Raw genomic sequence first — 15,132 nt, 5'->3', positions numbered from 1 at the left:
AGTGCCCTGGGCCAGGCTCTAGCCCTGCTCCCCATCACCGTTCTTGTCCTCTAGAGCCGCGCAGGTGTTCACCACACACTGGAGAGGGGGCGGAGAGAAGACTCACCTGTGACCCATGCCAGACTATCGGTCTGAGCCGATCATGGAGAACTACGGGCAGATGGTGCCCCCTAGTGGACAAACTCCCTCTCCACAAGCACTGAGGAAAGGACACTTGACAGTGGCCCAGCCTCGCAGCCACCCAGACCACCGTCGGGACTGAGGTTCCTTTGAGATGTCTTCTAGTTCACTCCCACCTTGCACCCCAGTTACCTGCTCGTCTGGGATAGAGATGTTCCGAGCTCGCGGCAGAGTGGAGCAGCAGCCTCTCGGCCTACCGTCTCTGCAGGGCTCCCAGGACCCGGGCCTCTCTCCAGGCCCTGCGGCGGCCTGCTGGTTCTGGTCCATTTGCCTGGGGCCCTAGGCTCCTTGTGTGGCCCTCACTCCGTGTATGACCTTGCTCAGGTTGCAAACCCAGTTCTGAGCTATGGTTTTTTAGTCGACGTTTGGCGAGCCCTCTGCTGTGGCTCCAGACCCTGGTCCTTCCCAGGTCAGGCCCTCTCTGGAGGGAGAGGAGATCAACTTGAGATTGGGGTGTGAGATGTTTAGGTGGTGGTGAGCACGGCATATGGGGATCTAATTGGAAAAGCGGGTGTTTATTCTAGGGGTGTGGATGAAGGGGCTACCTATTGAGATACGCATTCTTCCTCCTTTCTGAGGTCCCAGAATTTCTCCAGATTTCTTTCCAGCGCTCCTCTGGTATTAAAATGTATTGGCTAGTTATGTAGGCATATTGTGAAGAATCGTGCCGTTCGATCCTCACAGCAAGCTCTGAGCTGGGCGGAGTTACTGTCTGTATTTTATAGGCACAGAAACCAAGTTTCTCCCAAAGCTCCCAAGTGGCAGAGTGGTCTGCCACGGAGCCGTTCGGAGCCTGTGGTCAAATCGCCATGCTACTCAGGCGGAGCGTTCACCAAAAGGGCAGCAGGAAGAGTCTACAGAGAGGCACAGTCGGTTGGCTGTGTGACTCCTGATTTCGGCCCAGGTCATGATCTCACGGTTTGCAAGATGGAGTCCCGGGTCCGGCTCTGCGTTGGCAGCCTGGAGCCTGCTTGGGATTCCCTCTCTGCCTCTCTCTCTTTCTCTTCCTCTTTCTACCCCTTTCCTGCTCCCCCTGGTGCACAGCCTCCTTCTCACACATTCTCTCTCAAAAATAAATAAACTGGGGGAAAAAAAGAGCCTGTTTATAGAAAAGAGGCGGCAAGGGAGGATCTGGGGGGGAGAGGAAGTAGGCTTACAGGGGCTGTTGGGGCGGGGGAGGAGGTTGGGTCTGTGGTTGCCAATCCAGGATGGTTTTTATTCATTTGTCCAAGGAGGGTGTCTCACTGTGTCTTTGCTGCAGGTGCAGTACAGGGTTCTGCCCTGGGTCACGTTGGCCACGTGCATACTCAGCTCCGTGTTATCGACCCGTGTCATCTGGTAATCTGCTCCAGGATGGGATACGACCTCCTTATCCCCAGTATTCCGCAGGGTGGCCAGCAGCTGTAGTTGTCCCTGGAGATCCTGTTGGTACCAGCTCATCCAGGGGTACTGGGAATCCCTCAGGATGCACTGCAGGGTTTTAGCTTGTCCACGAGGTACCAGGACCCACCTGGGCCTTTGCTCCACCAAGCTTGTTGAGGCATCTGAAATACACAGTCAGGCCAGGCTAAAGGTACTGAGGGTAGCGATACCCGCCCCCCCCTCCCCCAATTAATCAGCTGCCGCAAAATCTCAGAGGGGGGCCCATGAGCAATGGCAACTGGAGACGGAAGGGATGCTTCCTCGGGGGTAGGAGGTGGGAGGGTGCTATGGCTGGGAGAATCTTGGAAAGCCTGGGATGAGGGAACAAAACTTTCTGTGCCTACTGGTCCCTCTTTCCCTCCCTCAGCCCATGGAGGGGCCTTCTCGGCCTGGCATCTGACCTGTTGTCACGGTGGCCATGAGCACCCAGCCCCACAGAATGGGAAATGGTACCATTGCCTGGGCCCCACGGGCTTTCTCCAGCTCAGCAGCGGGACGGGCCCAGTCAGGCAGGAGAGCAGGGTCCTGGTCCCTAAGGTGGCAATCAGTAGCTGACACTCTGGGCCTGAAACTCAAAAGGGAGTGGCTTCTCCAGGAAACTCAATATTTTGTCTCATTTTCTCACCGCGGTTCAGACCCCACGGTTTCCTGTTTCCTGCACACCAACAGCCCTCACATGGGCGTGCACACACTCCCCACATTCACTGAGTGCCTTGGTGAGGGCACTTAGTTTAGTCCTGCTCCCTCTCAGAATCTCTGGGATTCTGGGACACAGACGACAGTGGTTCTGAATCTGTGTCTCAGATCTTCCCGAGGGATTAAAACATCTCAATGCAACCAAGCAGGCTGGTGGATTCAGCGAAGACCTCTCTCCCCCACGTGCAAGAGGCCACACTGGTCAGTGCACAGCGGCCGCTCGTTTCTAATCACACGTGTTCTCCTCTGTAAGGGTAACTGCAAATTAAACATAAGAGGCTTCATTTTCCCTGTTGAAAATAAGGAAAGACACTTAACTCCTGTCCGTTCCCTCAGAGCATTTACTTTAGAAAACTTGTAATTTTAAGTTCTTTCTCTGTTTCTTTGAAATGTGTGTAAATCACCCAGAAATGTTTTTCACAAGGTCCCGCCATCCTCTCTTTGAAATACAAGTATCAGGATGAGCCTAACTAAATTTAGAGCAGATGCCTCCCTCCAAGTTGCAAAACGATTCCCTGTCCTAAAGATATGGCAAGTTACTTTGCCTTTGGGTAAAGCAAATTAGCAAACGCAGATGGACACCCCAAGTCACCAAGTGACTGTAAGATGAACTGTGGGTTAACAAAAGTCCTGTCCCGGCCTCTTATCTGAGGTCTGGCTATAGTTTATCTCGAGAACATTTATGTAATGGGTTGTATCTGATTACCTGTATAAAAGGCCGGGATTTCTGTCTGTCTTTGCAACCCCTTAACAAAATGCCTGGGATGTGTATCACATCGGTTTAATGCTTATTCAGTAATGAGACTGCTTTCTTTCTCTCCTACTTTTGGGGAGAGATTTTTCTGAATCGGGAGGAGCTTTGATTTTCAGTTACATCTTTCTGACAACTCACAGCACCGGCCCTACCTAGCAGGTGGCCTTGGGAGTGTTTCTCCCTCTGTAAGATGGAGATAATTATGAAGGTGATTTTATAGGAGTAAGTAGATTAATACATGAAAAATTCTTGGAATAGAGTTTGGCACAGACTGAGCACTTAGAGTTGACTCCTGTCACCGCCACGGTCAACTACCAATTCAATTCCAATTTCACAGAATTAATAGCAGCTTTTACGTCGCCTTCTCTCTCAGTCATCAGCTGAGATTAAAATCACAAGATCTTGTAACTTTTCTTTTTTTTAACGTTTATTTATTTTTGAGACAGAGAGAGACAGAGCATGAACGGGGGAGGGGCAGAGAGAGAGGGAGACCCAGAATTTGAAACAGGCCCCAGGCTCTGAGCGGTCAGCCCAGAGCCCGACGCGGGGCTCGAACTCGCGGATCGCGAGATCATGACCTGAGCCGAAGTCGGACGCTTAACCGACCGAGCCACCCAGGCGCCCCTACTTTTCAACAGTGGTAAGAGGCCTTGTTTTTTCAGAAAGTTTGGAAATCAGCGATCTGGGAAATCAGATGTAAAGGCCCATAGCTACCTTCTCTTCCCCCTCAGAATTTTATGGACAAAAGTAAGGGGACACATAGGGATCTAGCAACTGAACTTTACAATTTCAAGACCTGGGACTGCACCATATTCACGTCGGTGTTCCCAGTGAGGTGTCTGCGCTGTCACAGACACTTGATGAATGAAGAAGACAGCTGGAGCACGATAGGACCGCAGGCCCACCACCCGGGAGACTGCACGTCAGGGAACAGCTGTGGCCTGGTGTCCTGGGGCTTTGCGCCTCCCAGATTCACTAATTTTGTTAATCTGCTCAGGTGTAAATACTTACAACAATATGGTTCCCATGATTCTGGCAAAGGATAACGGTTACTGATGCCATGTGGTGACAGCATAATACAGTTTATAATTCAGTTGGCTCGATGACTTCAAAATTGTGTGTTGTTCATTCAAAAAAAACCCCACATTTTCATTATATACAATTTTGTGTATAAAACAAGTTCATTAATATTTTCTATATCTGACTATTTCAAATTTGCATCATCTAATCGTAAAGAAAATATCAATCGCCCTGCATTCTCAGTAACATGTGCTGGTCTCCTTTTGCCTTTCGCTGTCCTGCCTGTTCCCACCCTCATCTCTCCAGGGACGGAGAGGGATGAAGCTCTGGGAAGAATGCCCAAATCGCACATCTTGAATACCAGAAATATGTATGTGCCAGGACAGAGACGTCCTCACTTAGCAAGCCACGTGCACTGCATTCTGAGTTTATTCTGGGGGAGAGTTGCTCTGGGGATCAGAGGGTAGAAGGGAAGGGGGCTGGGAGAGGGAGCAAACCATAACTGGGGGAACAGGTGAACAGGGAGAGAAAAGGCCAGTGGGTGGCCAGAAGGAGACCAGGAACAGAAACCGTGAGCTGCAGGCGCGGGCTCCCAGCTTTCTCCCTGAGGCAGGCTCTCTGGCCGGTAGACAGATTGCAGGATAAGGGATCCTGGCCCCATCTTGGTTTATAGGACGGGCTGCCTGTCTCCCTGCCACCCCCTCCCTTAGCCTTAATCCCCAAATGCGATTGGGATCAGAATGTCTCTGATAACTCCTGTTATCTCCTCCCTGGATTCCTGCTCCTCAAGGTCATTGCGTCCCAAGGCTCCTCCTCTGGTCTTGGCCCTGCTCCCATCCTGGGCCAAGGTAAACCTCTTCCTTCCAGATGACTGCCAGCAATCTCCCCTCTCTCAGAGAAGGCATGGGAAATGGGTTTTCTTCTCCCACTGCACCCCAGTTCCAACTCAGGTGCTCACAGAGCCTGCCAACCACCCCAGCTGGGTCCATACCAGCTTTGATGAACTTAACTGATACTAAAAAGAATATGCATGTCCCAGATGGAGGCGTAAATAGATGCCCCAGCTCCTACCCACTTCCGAGCTGACTTCCTGTGTGATGTGTGGTCTAATTTCTGTGCTGGCAGATGCCCCCTGGATGCATGTCCTTGTTGATTTTTCAGAGCCTCTCCATTGCCTGACGCAGGAAGGACACTGGGGGTCAGTGAGGTGATTTCTGGCTCTGGCCCAGCTGTGTCATAGCTTGGGCAGAAAGAACTCTGGAAATAGAGTGAGATGTGGGTCCCCTCCCTAAGAAGCAACCAGCAGATGATAACCCCTTCCACCAGGGCCAGCCACGGTGGGGAAGGCATGGCAGGTGGCTGGGTGCCTTGTGGGTGTCTCTAACCTAAGCAAATAATGGAACGGGCACTGGCCTGGGGGCAGAGCCCCTGTGTTCTTGTGTTAGCTCTGCCTCTGACTGGATGGGGGGGTCAGGCACTCCTCATGTTACCTCTTGGTATTTCCCTTTCCTCATTGAAAATTAAGTGGATTGCAATCCTTGAAAAATTAAGTGTGTCTAAAATTCCTTTTCACTAAAATTCCTTTTTCTAAAATTCATTGCCTGGCAGTAGTGTCTATTTCTCGGTAAATCTGGTGTCCTAATATTCTAACACTCCTTCTGTGTCTTTATTGCCTGAATACCAAAGCCCCCTAGTGGAGAGTCAACTGAATGTGACTTCTCTGGCAGGCAATTCATGGAAGGAAGGGTAAAGCACCAAACATCCCAAAGGCCAGTTTACATTTATCCCCCTATCTCTCCCTCTTCTTTCCTTCCCCTCCTCCTCCTCCCTGCTGCTCCCCAGGAATGTGCAGAAACTCAAGACTGCCTCAGACTCACCCATCTGGAAAGCTGATTATGGTTCCTTCACCTCTGTGTGTCCTTCCAGGGATTAGTAGCAAAGACTCCTCCGGGAGATGGAAATCGTAGCCTTCCCCAAACACCCCATCAAAAACTTCTCTCCTTCCTCTGCTGCATGTAATCAGCCCTGCCCCCACCCCCGGCTATGCACCAATTCCAGATATAGAAAAATGCCCATAAAAACTGGGTGGGGACAGGTGCCAGAGGGCAGGGTGCTCAGTAAGGACATCCAAGGATATAGGGATGGGGCAGAGGTGCAGAAAGGGAGAAAGAAAGGTGAGGGAGGAGAGACAGGGAGAAACCCAACCCCCTTGATCTGTAGGGTCCCCACTGGCAGGACCCTCGCATGGGGTCGGGGTGGAAGAGTCTAAATGACCCACTCCTGAGAATTTCATGTCAGGTGCCTGCTCCAGGGCAAGAGCAATCTGCTCTGTACCCTCTCTGACCACCTCACACCTCATAACCTCCAGGGTTATGTAAGTGGCACCACTTGGAATCCAGGGGATAATCAGATCAGAAGAGCCCCAGTCTGTCCCTCCCCTATGGCACGGTGCCTAGCACAGGTAGAGGCACATATAAATCCATACTTCTTGAGTGTCCATCTGTAGGAGAGATGCTCCAGACCCCAGGAGCCATGACCTGTGCCCTTCTCTTCAGGCTTCTCCTACTTATGACTCTGGCAGCCCTCTTCCAAGGCAAACGCTTTGGCCCCACATCTCGCCTGCGTTATTCCAGGTTCCTAGATCCTTCCAATGTCATTTTCCTGCGCTGGGACTTTGATCTTGAGGCTGAGATCATCACGTTTGAGCTCCAGGTCCGGACAGCCGGCTGGGTGGGCTTGGGTGTCACAAATCGCTACACCAGAGTGGGGAGCGATCTGGTGGTTGGAGGAGTCCTGCCTGATGGCAATGTCTATTTCTCGGTAAGTCTGAGGGTGACTCCCTTCCAAGGATGAGGGTCTCTTGCTGGGTTGAGGATGACTCTGAGTCCAGGAAGGATCCAGATTTTCCAAACTTATCCAGGCACACACCCAGAACACCAGCTGACTTCTGACCTCACCCTGTAGAAATGGTCCACTGGAGAGTTTCAAACTAGGTCTTCCAGATTGCGTGTCCCTAAGGTGCTAAGGAGTGGAACCACTGTGCTGAGAGAGGGTCCTGCATGACTAAAAGCAGGACAATGAGGGAGAGTCAACGCTGTTTGAAGCAGTCTTCAGCCTTAGCTTCTATTAAGCTCAGTTGGGTGGACCACAACATAAAATAGTCTAATAAACACAGTAGCAGCTACCATAGTAATAGCTTAAAATTGTAATGTACTTTTGATTAACCAGGCATTGTTCCACAATCTTTGCTTGTTAAACCTCACAGCCTCACTATGAGGTGGATGATTATGACCCTATTTTACAGATGAAGAAGCAACTCACCCATCTCCCAACCTCACCCATCTGAACTGCATTTGTATGGGGAAGGGTCAATGTTATGAGCCACAAGAGAGGACAGATAGCATTGAGAGTCCAGAGGGTATGTGACTTTTCACAGGCTAGAGATGCAGGAACACTAGGATTTATGGACTTGCGATTTGGAACGGGAGAAGTAAATCAGGGTCAGCTGGCGAAATTCCATCAGAGTTTGTTCATCCCTCTGCCTGAGGATCCACTTTGATGCCATGCTCTGTCCCTGGAGCAAACTACAAAATGAAGAAGACCTGGGTTCTGCTAACTTAGTACCTTGGGGGAGCTAAAGGGTCACTAGCCGCTCCACAGTCATGACCACTAGAGTTTCCTGTTCTTACTCTTTGACCTTCACTGGACCCCAGGATCAGCACCTGGTGGATGAAGACACCCTGGAGGAGGACGGGAGCCAGGATGCTGAGCTGCAGGGGCTGACAGAAGATGCTGTCTACACCACCATGCGCTTCTCCAGGCCCTTCCGCTCCTGTGATGCCCATGACCAAGACATTACGGTAAAATAGGAAGGGGAGGGAAGCATTCGATTACAAGCAGCTTTTCCTTCTGGGTAGGCGGAGTCACTCCCCATCCGGAATGTGCCTGTATCTCAGGTGGCAGGCACAGTTCCCAGGGGTTCTGTCCCTCTGCGCCTTTCCAGGCACCTCCCCAGTCATGTCCCTCCCCAAATCCACAAGCCCTCTACAAGGGGATTGATTTCCCATTGATTCAGCATCCACCCCACCCTCCCCTGGCTTCCCCTATCCAAGAACCTTGCTTGATTTTACGGAACTTTAGTGTGTCACTTCTCAGATGTGGATATAAGCATTGAGAGGGAATGTGACTTGCTTTTATTTCCAGCAAGTTGGCCTCTGAGGTAGAACTAGAACCCGATGGTTTCGATCCCCCAGTCTGAAGCTCCTTCCATTCCACTGTGTAGATGTGAGCAAGTGGCTTGTGTCAGTCCTTGGGTGTGGGTATGTGCAAAGTGCTACTCACGGGCAGAAGCACCTCAATGCCAATCACACCCCCAGAGTGACACCATAAGGGTTCTGGCTGCCTATGGCCTGGATGACACTCTGAAGCTGGATCGGGACCGTACTTTTGTCAAGTCCATTTTCCTGCTACAAATAGTCCACCCTGATGACCTTGACATCCCTGAGGACACCATCATCCATGACTTGGAACTCACTGATGTAAGAGCCCTCCACCCCACCCAGCCATCTCCCAGCCCCCTTCCCACTCAATCATGACCCTCCTCTTGCACCCAATACTCAGTACATTCCTTGAATTGAGATTGCTATGACTTCCTCAGTCCGCTGAGGACTGCCAAGCTAGCCTGTCCCTTCCCCGGCTTCTCTGAGAGCCTCATTTCCCAACCAGCTCAGCCTCTGTGTGTCCTTCTCCAGTTCCTCATTCCAGAGGATGACACCACATATGCCTGCACCTTCCTCCCTCTCCCCATCGTCAGCAAGAAGCATCACATCTTCAAGGTAGGGCGAACCAGATGTTGCTAAGGCAGTTGAGCAGCGCTGTGAGCGCAGCCAGCTCTGGAAGGATGATGTTCAGAAAACGGCTGAGAGGAAGCTGGAGAGAAGTAGCTGGGAGCACAGCGAGGCCAGGCCAGATTTGGTGGAGGTGGTAGTTTCATGATTTCTTGAGCCCAACACTGTTCTATTTGAGTCCCACAATGCAGCAGAGATTTTGATGAAGGTAACAAATTAGTGTTTCCGAAGGGCAAAATACAAGCCCCACATTGGGCCTAGAATTGTGCTCATAGCCCAGGAGGAAGTTCAGGCTGGGGGTCATGGCCAAGGGCTGTCAGGTCCATGAAGTCTGGCTAGAGGGAACTTCAACTTGGCCACCTGATTTCATAGTTGAGTGATTTCAAGTTTTGATCTTACAATAACTAGCAAATGTGTGGGAGCCAATTTTTTTTCTTTAAGAGGTGAATCCAATGAGGCATGTGCTCAGATATTATAGACTAGTAAGATTACTAAGGGAAAGTCAGAAGTCATGAGGATATTCTCTGCTAGACTTGGCATGTTGTGCACTCAGGGAAGGACTTTAAAAGGGTGGAGGCTGAGAGAGAAATCAGACAGAGTCAGGGTAAGTGATGGGTTGGGGACAAAAAAACAGAGAGCAAATAGAAAAGAAAGAGAAAGAGAAGTGGGAAATGGGTATAGTTTTCTTTGGGGCAAAGGGATGGGAGAAATAGGACTTGACATAGAAGATCTTGACTCTGATCTGCCTTCCTTCCCTCACCCAGTTTGAGCCCAAGCTGCTCAAGCACAACGAGACGATGGTGCATCACATCCTGGTTTATGCCTGTGGCAATGCCAGTGTTCTCCCCACGGGCATCAGTGACTGCTACGGGGCTGACCCTGCCTTCTCCCTCTGCTCGCAGGTCATCGTGGGCTGGGCTGTCGGGGGCACAGTGAGTCTTGTGATGAGGGAAATAGGTGGCTAAGTGTGTGCATGTTGTCAGGCTACTGGGATTGCTGGACTGATGGAAGGCCAGGAGATGGGGGAGGTCTGGGATGAGGGCCATAAAACATGGGCAGGTGCTGGTCCCTGCACCTAGCACCAAGCCCTTCCCGCTGCCAAATCTTCCTCCATCCAACAGAGTTACCAGTTTCCAGATGATGTGGGTGTCTCTATTGGGACTCCCTTAGACCCCCAGTGGATCCGATTGGAGATTCATTACAGCAATTTTCACAACGTTCCAGGTGAGCATCTGGAGCATTTATAGAAGAAGAACTGGTGTGCCTGGCTGATTCCTTGAGGTGTTGGGAAGGTGCTGCGGGATGCACACTGGCTCCTTTTGGCCACAGCCCTGCCCTGTCTTTCCTGGGCCTCTTGCTCCCACATGGTGACCAGCTCTCTTACCTTCTGTGATTCTTCCATTCTGCACCAGGTGTATACGACTCCTCAGGCATCCGATTATACTACACGGCAAAGCTGCGCAAATACGACATGGGAGTCCTCCAGCTGGGTTTCTTCACTTTCCCCATCCACTTCATACCCCCAGGCGCGGAGTCCTTCCTGTCCTATGGGCTGTGTAAGACGGAGAAGTTTGAGGAGGTGAAGCTGGGAGGCACATCCTCCCCAAGGTTCCTTGTTTCCCGTCACAGATCTGGGCTGGTCCATAAGCACACACAGCCTGAGCCCTGGACCCGGAGAATAGCTACCTATGTTCAGGAAAACCTATAATCTGGATCATGCAAGGGAAGGAAGGAGTCAGGGCTTTGGGGCCAGGGGGTGGGGCAGGAAGAGGGTCCAGGAGGGCCCAGTAAGAACTAAAGGGGCTCGTGTCAGTCATAGGAGGAAGATGTCAAATATTAACGGGGAAAAATCAAGGAACAGGGCAAGATGAGAGTTCTTAACAAATCAGATGTGTCTTCTCCTCCCTGCCACAGATGAATGGGGTCCCAGTGCCTGACATACAGGTATATGGCTACCTGCTCCACACCCACCTGGCTGGCCGTGCTCTGCAGGCTGTGCAATACAGGTAAGGGAAGACATGGACTTGAAGCTTTCCCATCTGCATGTGGGAACAAATGTGAGAATAGTTACTTATTCTGCAGCCTAAGGTTATGCTTGGTTGGGAGTAAGGAGGAGCTAGAACTACCCATAGAATAGAGGTGACCGGAATAAAGCTGTGGAAGGAGGAGCTTTTTTGTTTTACGGTAAATCTTTGCCCACAGTATGAGCACATTACACTGCTCTGTTCCCTCTAGAAATGGAACACAACTCCGAATAATCTGCAAAGATGATCTCTACGACTTCAATCTGCAGGAGACTCGAGATTTACCTTATCGAATGGAGATTAAACAGGTGGGAGCCTGCAGGGAGGTGTGACTGGAGACAGGCTGGGGAGGCAGGATCAGAGCTCATCCCTGTCAGCCAAGGGGGTTCTCAGGCAGTAGCAGTCCTTCTGTGTTTTGAAAGACACAGAATGGGTCTGAAGGGGTCCTTCACGTTTCACTCCGAATAGGGAGATGAGTTGCTGGTGGAGTGTCATTACCAGACGCTGGACCGGGACTCCTTGACTTTTGTGAGTACCTCCCTCCCCACCATGGTCAAGGACAGTAGCCTCAGAATAGACCCCAACCCTGGCCTTGTCTGTTAAGTGACTGATTGTTCCAGCTGAAGCCCCTTTCTTCCTCCAATGATATTATTTACATGGGGCTTTTCATGCTCTCACATCACAGTGATTTTAAGATGGGTACAAGGATTCCCTATTATCTGGTGTCAATGACCCACTAAGACAATGGACATACAGCATGTTATAGCGACCAAGAGCTTGGTCTCTTTGCCTGGGTTTGAATGCCAACACAACTATTAGTAGTTTTCTAACCTTAGGCAAGTTATTCAATCTCTTTGTGCCTCAGTTTCTTAATTCATATAAGAACTAACAATACTATCTCATAATATTGTTGTGAGAGTTGATTAGCATATGTAAAACAATGGGGCACCTGGGTGGCTCAGTCGGTTAAGTGTCCGACTTCGGCTTGGTCATGATCTCACAGTTCATGGGTTCGAGCCCCATGTCGGGCTTTGTGCTGACAGCTCAGAGCCTGGATCCTGCTTTGGATTCTGAGGCTCCCTCTCTCTCTGCTCCTCCCCACTCATACTCTGCCTCTCTCTGCCTCAAAATAAATAAAAATTAAAAAAAAAAAACATCTAGATCATTGCCTGACTTATAGTAGATGTTCAATTAGACTTAGCTATTATTCTTTTTTTCTTAAGGTTTTTAAAAATTTATTTATTGAGAGAAAGAGAGAGAGAGAAAGAGAGGAGGCGGGGGGGGGGGCACCGAGAGAGAGAAGGAGACAGAGAATCCCAAGCAGGCCCTGAGCTGTCAGCCACAGAGCCCAACAGGGGTCTTGAACCCGTGAACCGTGAGACCATGACCAGAGCCAAAATCAAGATCAGCTGCCTAACCAACTGAGCCACCCAGGCACCCTATGAGTTAGCTATTGTTCTTATGGTCACAAGGAAACCCAGCCATTTGTATATCAAAAGTAGTTTCAGTGTTTATAGGATTCCTAAGGGGTTGTGTGCTATTGAGGAAGAAACTATAGCCATATATACTATGATGCAAAGTAGAAAGTAATATATACTGTAAGAGACAGATGGGGAAAATGCACTAGGGGATTCACAGGGAAAAACCATAAGGTCCTACTACAGTGAACTGCACATGTGATATATTTGAATGGGTCTTGCTTTAGACACATAGAGATGGAGAGCTCAGAAGGGAGTGGCTTTTTTTTGGAAACTCAGTATCTTCTCTCATCTTCTCAACCATCTTCTCAAACCAGAGCAGTGGCTGTGGAAATGTAGTGGATAGGGCAGATATATGGAATACTTCTTTGAAAATAACATCAATGAATGCCCACCAATCAGAAAAGGAAAGGGTAGCTAAGAAGTAGTAATTAACACTCAGTGAGCTTGTTGCAGGCTAAGGGAAAAGGAAAACAGAATCATTGGTAGAATGACACATAACCTATTTTCTGCCTGCCTTGTTCCCTTCTCTCTGCTTGCCTTTGTATCTTTCTGTTCCATTTCTGGCTCTCTTTTCTTCTCCAGGGGGGTCCCAGCACCATTAATGAGATGTGCCTCATCTTCCTCTTCTACTATCCCCGAAACAACATCTCCAGCTGCATGGGGTACCCTGACATCATCCACGTGGCCCATGAGCTGGGGGAGGAGGTATCAGAGTGAGTCATCCTGGAAGATAAGACCTTCAATTGTGTGTGGGAGGGGTCTTGGGGAGGACGAGGAAGGAGGAAAAGGAAGACCACCTACTACCCCCTACACTAGTGAGTTAGGATTCCTCAGCAGGCTCCCTGGTTAGCCCCTGCCTTCTTAATGCCTGCTTCTGTCAGCGTCTGACTCTTGAAGCTCTGATGTAAGATAGAAGATTTTTCCATATTAGTGAGGTCATTCAGAAAAGCAGATAAGAACTGACCTCTAAAAGTTAGATCACTTATGTACAAATTCTTTGCCTTTTTCTCATGCACTACCTGACAGTCAAAGACTGTTTACTTTCAAGTAGTGACCCCTAATTATTTAGGGGTAAGGGTTGTCTCTGAGATTCTAATGAAAGTTCTGATCATCCTTTCCAAGGAAAATGCACATCTGTGCAGACACACACATTTCACATACTATTTCAGGGCATTTATAGGTTCCCTGAAGTCACTCCATCGACTTTCTTGAACTTCATGGCCCTCAGATTAAGAACCACTTTTTAAAGAGTCAAGAGTTTCTCTTTTTCACTTAAAAAATGCTCATCTCTGAGTTTTGATATTTCTCCTTCTGCCAAATTCATCGTGGTCATATTAAATCGTGAGGCATTCTTTTTGGTTTATGCTGACCTAGAAATTATGCTAACAAAAGTGAGGCTATTTTGTCAAAGCTTTAAGTTGACCCTATCTTATTGTGTGTTCCCCTTGCCCATGGCAGTTCCATGGAGGGCATGATGGCCATGAACAATGTTGAATGGACCCCAGAGAACATTAAGAAGGCTGAGAAAGCCTGCAAGGAGGCCCAGCAGACAGTGATAATAAAGACCATTGATGTGAGTGTTCCAAGAGACACCACCCTCTCAGGGTTAGGGATGGAGGGGGGTGGAACGGTGTTGGAAAAAGCCAGGAAAAGAAAGAAGGAGGTAGGTGAATGGCAGTGGTAAGAACACTGGGTCAGGGAAGCAAGGGCTGGGGAGCAGAGAGATGGGCTGGTGCTGTTCTGGATTGTGGGGTTGTTGGAATATCCCAGTTGGTTTGTGAGGCTGCAAGGACTGGGAATCACTAAGTAAGTGCAGAAGAAAGGAAATGAGGGTGGGAGAAGCTTCTGCCCTTACCCATTTCCCCCCATTTTCCTTCTCCTACAGGAGGTAGTGGAAAACACAACAGGCTGGATTCCAGAAATTATCCGTGCTCCTCGGGGACCCTGCTTGGAGTCCTCCGGAGGCAAAGTGGAGCCCCAGGACAAAACCCCTGCAGGCTTCAGGGTTGCACCAATTGCCCTCTTGGGCTCCAGCACTGCTACCCTGAGGTGCCTCCCTCTGGCTGCCCTCTTGTTTGGGCAGGGTGCTCTTTCTTGGCTTCTTGCCACCCTGCAGGTTGGAGTCTGATACTATCTCCTTATGTCAAATACTCAGGTTCCTCTCTGCTCAGCCCTCCCCTTATTACCAAATACAGAAATTCTACTCTGCTTGGGCTCTCCAAAGCCCCCCATCTGTTGCCCCTTCCCATGACCCGGGCCTGAGGACATCGTGGGCCTGGGGATTGCACTTATTCCGTAAAGACTCTTCCATGCCTAGGGATACAATTCATCCTTTTGGGGACCAAAAAGGTCCATATTTGGGACCATATGTTTTCTGACAAAGTAAGGATTCAAGGCTGGGTGTGCACCACTCTCTGAGAAGTTTGATGCTCCAGCTTACCCAAGGGGATACCATTTGGGGAGGTGGGAGCTTGAATGCAGAGGGAGAGCCCTGTAAACCCTCCTCTACCCATGCTGACCCTAAAGGGGGCTCCTGTTTCTCTTTTCTTATGGCATTTTTCGCCTCACCTTCCCTATGAGTCAGAGGCAGGAAGCCACATGTATGATTGGTGGGAAAGGGAGAGGCTCTGTTTATAAGGGACAAAACTCAAGACATCAGATTAAATAGAACTGAACTTGCTTCCTGTTGCCATCTCCTTCCTTTGAGA

At 49.7% G+C, this 15,132-nt stretch overlaps 2 protein-coding genes across 2 annotated transcripts; both read left to right on the top strand.

Moving 5' to 3' along the window:
- Positions 1-6,604: 6,604 nt before the first annotated feature.
- On the top strand, positions 6,605-10,929 carry LOC132679616 (putative DBH-like monooxygenase protein 2). The gene is made up of 8 exons (XM_078435305.1): positions 6,605-6,892; positions 7,786-7,932; positions 8,449-8,610; positions 8,824-8,907; positions 9,684-9,851; positions 9,999-10,143; positions 10,332-10,498; positions 10,834-10,929. Exons 1-8 carry the CDS (start codon positions 6,605-6,607, stop codon positions 10,927-10,929), a joined length of 1,257 nt encoding a protein of 418 aa, XP_078291431.1.
- A 2,959-nt stretch (positions 10,930-13,888) lies between these two features.
- LOC144614554 (DBH-like monooxygenase protein 2) lies at positions 13,889-14,754 on the top strand. The gene is made up of 2 exons (XM_078438489.1): positions 13,889-13,997; positions 14,310-14,754. The coding sequence occupies exons 1-2, from the start codon at positions 13,896-13,898 to the stop codon at positions 14,550-14,552; spliced, it is 345 nt and encodes a 114-aa protein (XP_078294615.1). The 5' UTR covers positions 13,889-13,895; the 3' UTR covers positions 14,553-14,754.
- Positions 14,755-15,132: the final 378 nt, after the last annotated feature.

The sequence above is a fragment of the Panthera onca genome, chromosome A2, assembly GCF_046562875.1.
Source record: "Panthera onca isolate mPanOnc1 chromosome A2, mPanOnc1 haplotype 2, whole genome shotgun sequence".
NCBI lineage: Eukaryota > Metazoa > Chordata > Mammalia > Carnivora > Felidae > Panthera > Panthera onca.
Note: the sequence above shows the minus strand (reverse complement) of the source record. Positions and strands in the feature narration are given on the sequence as shown.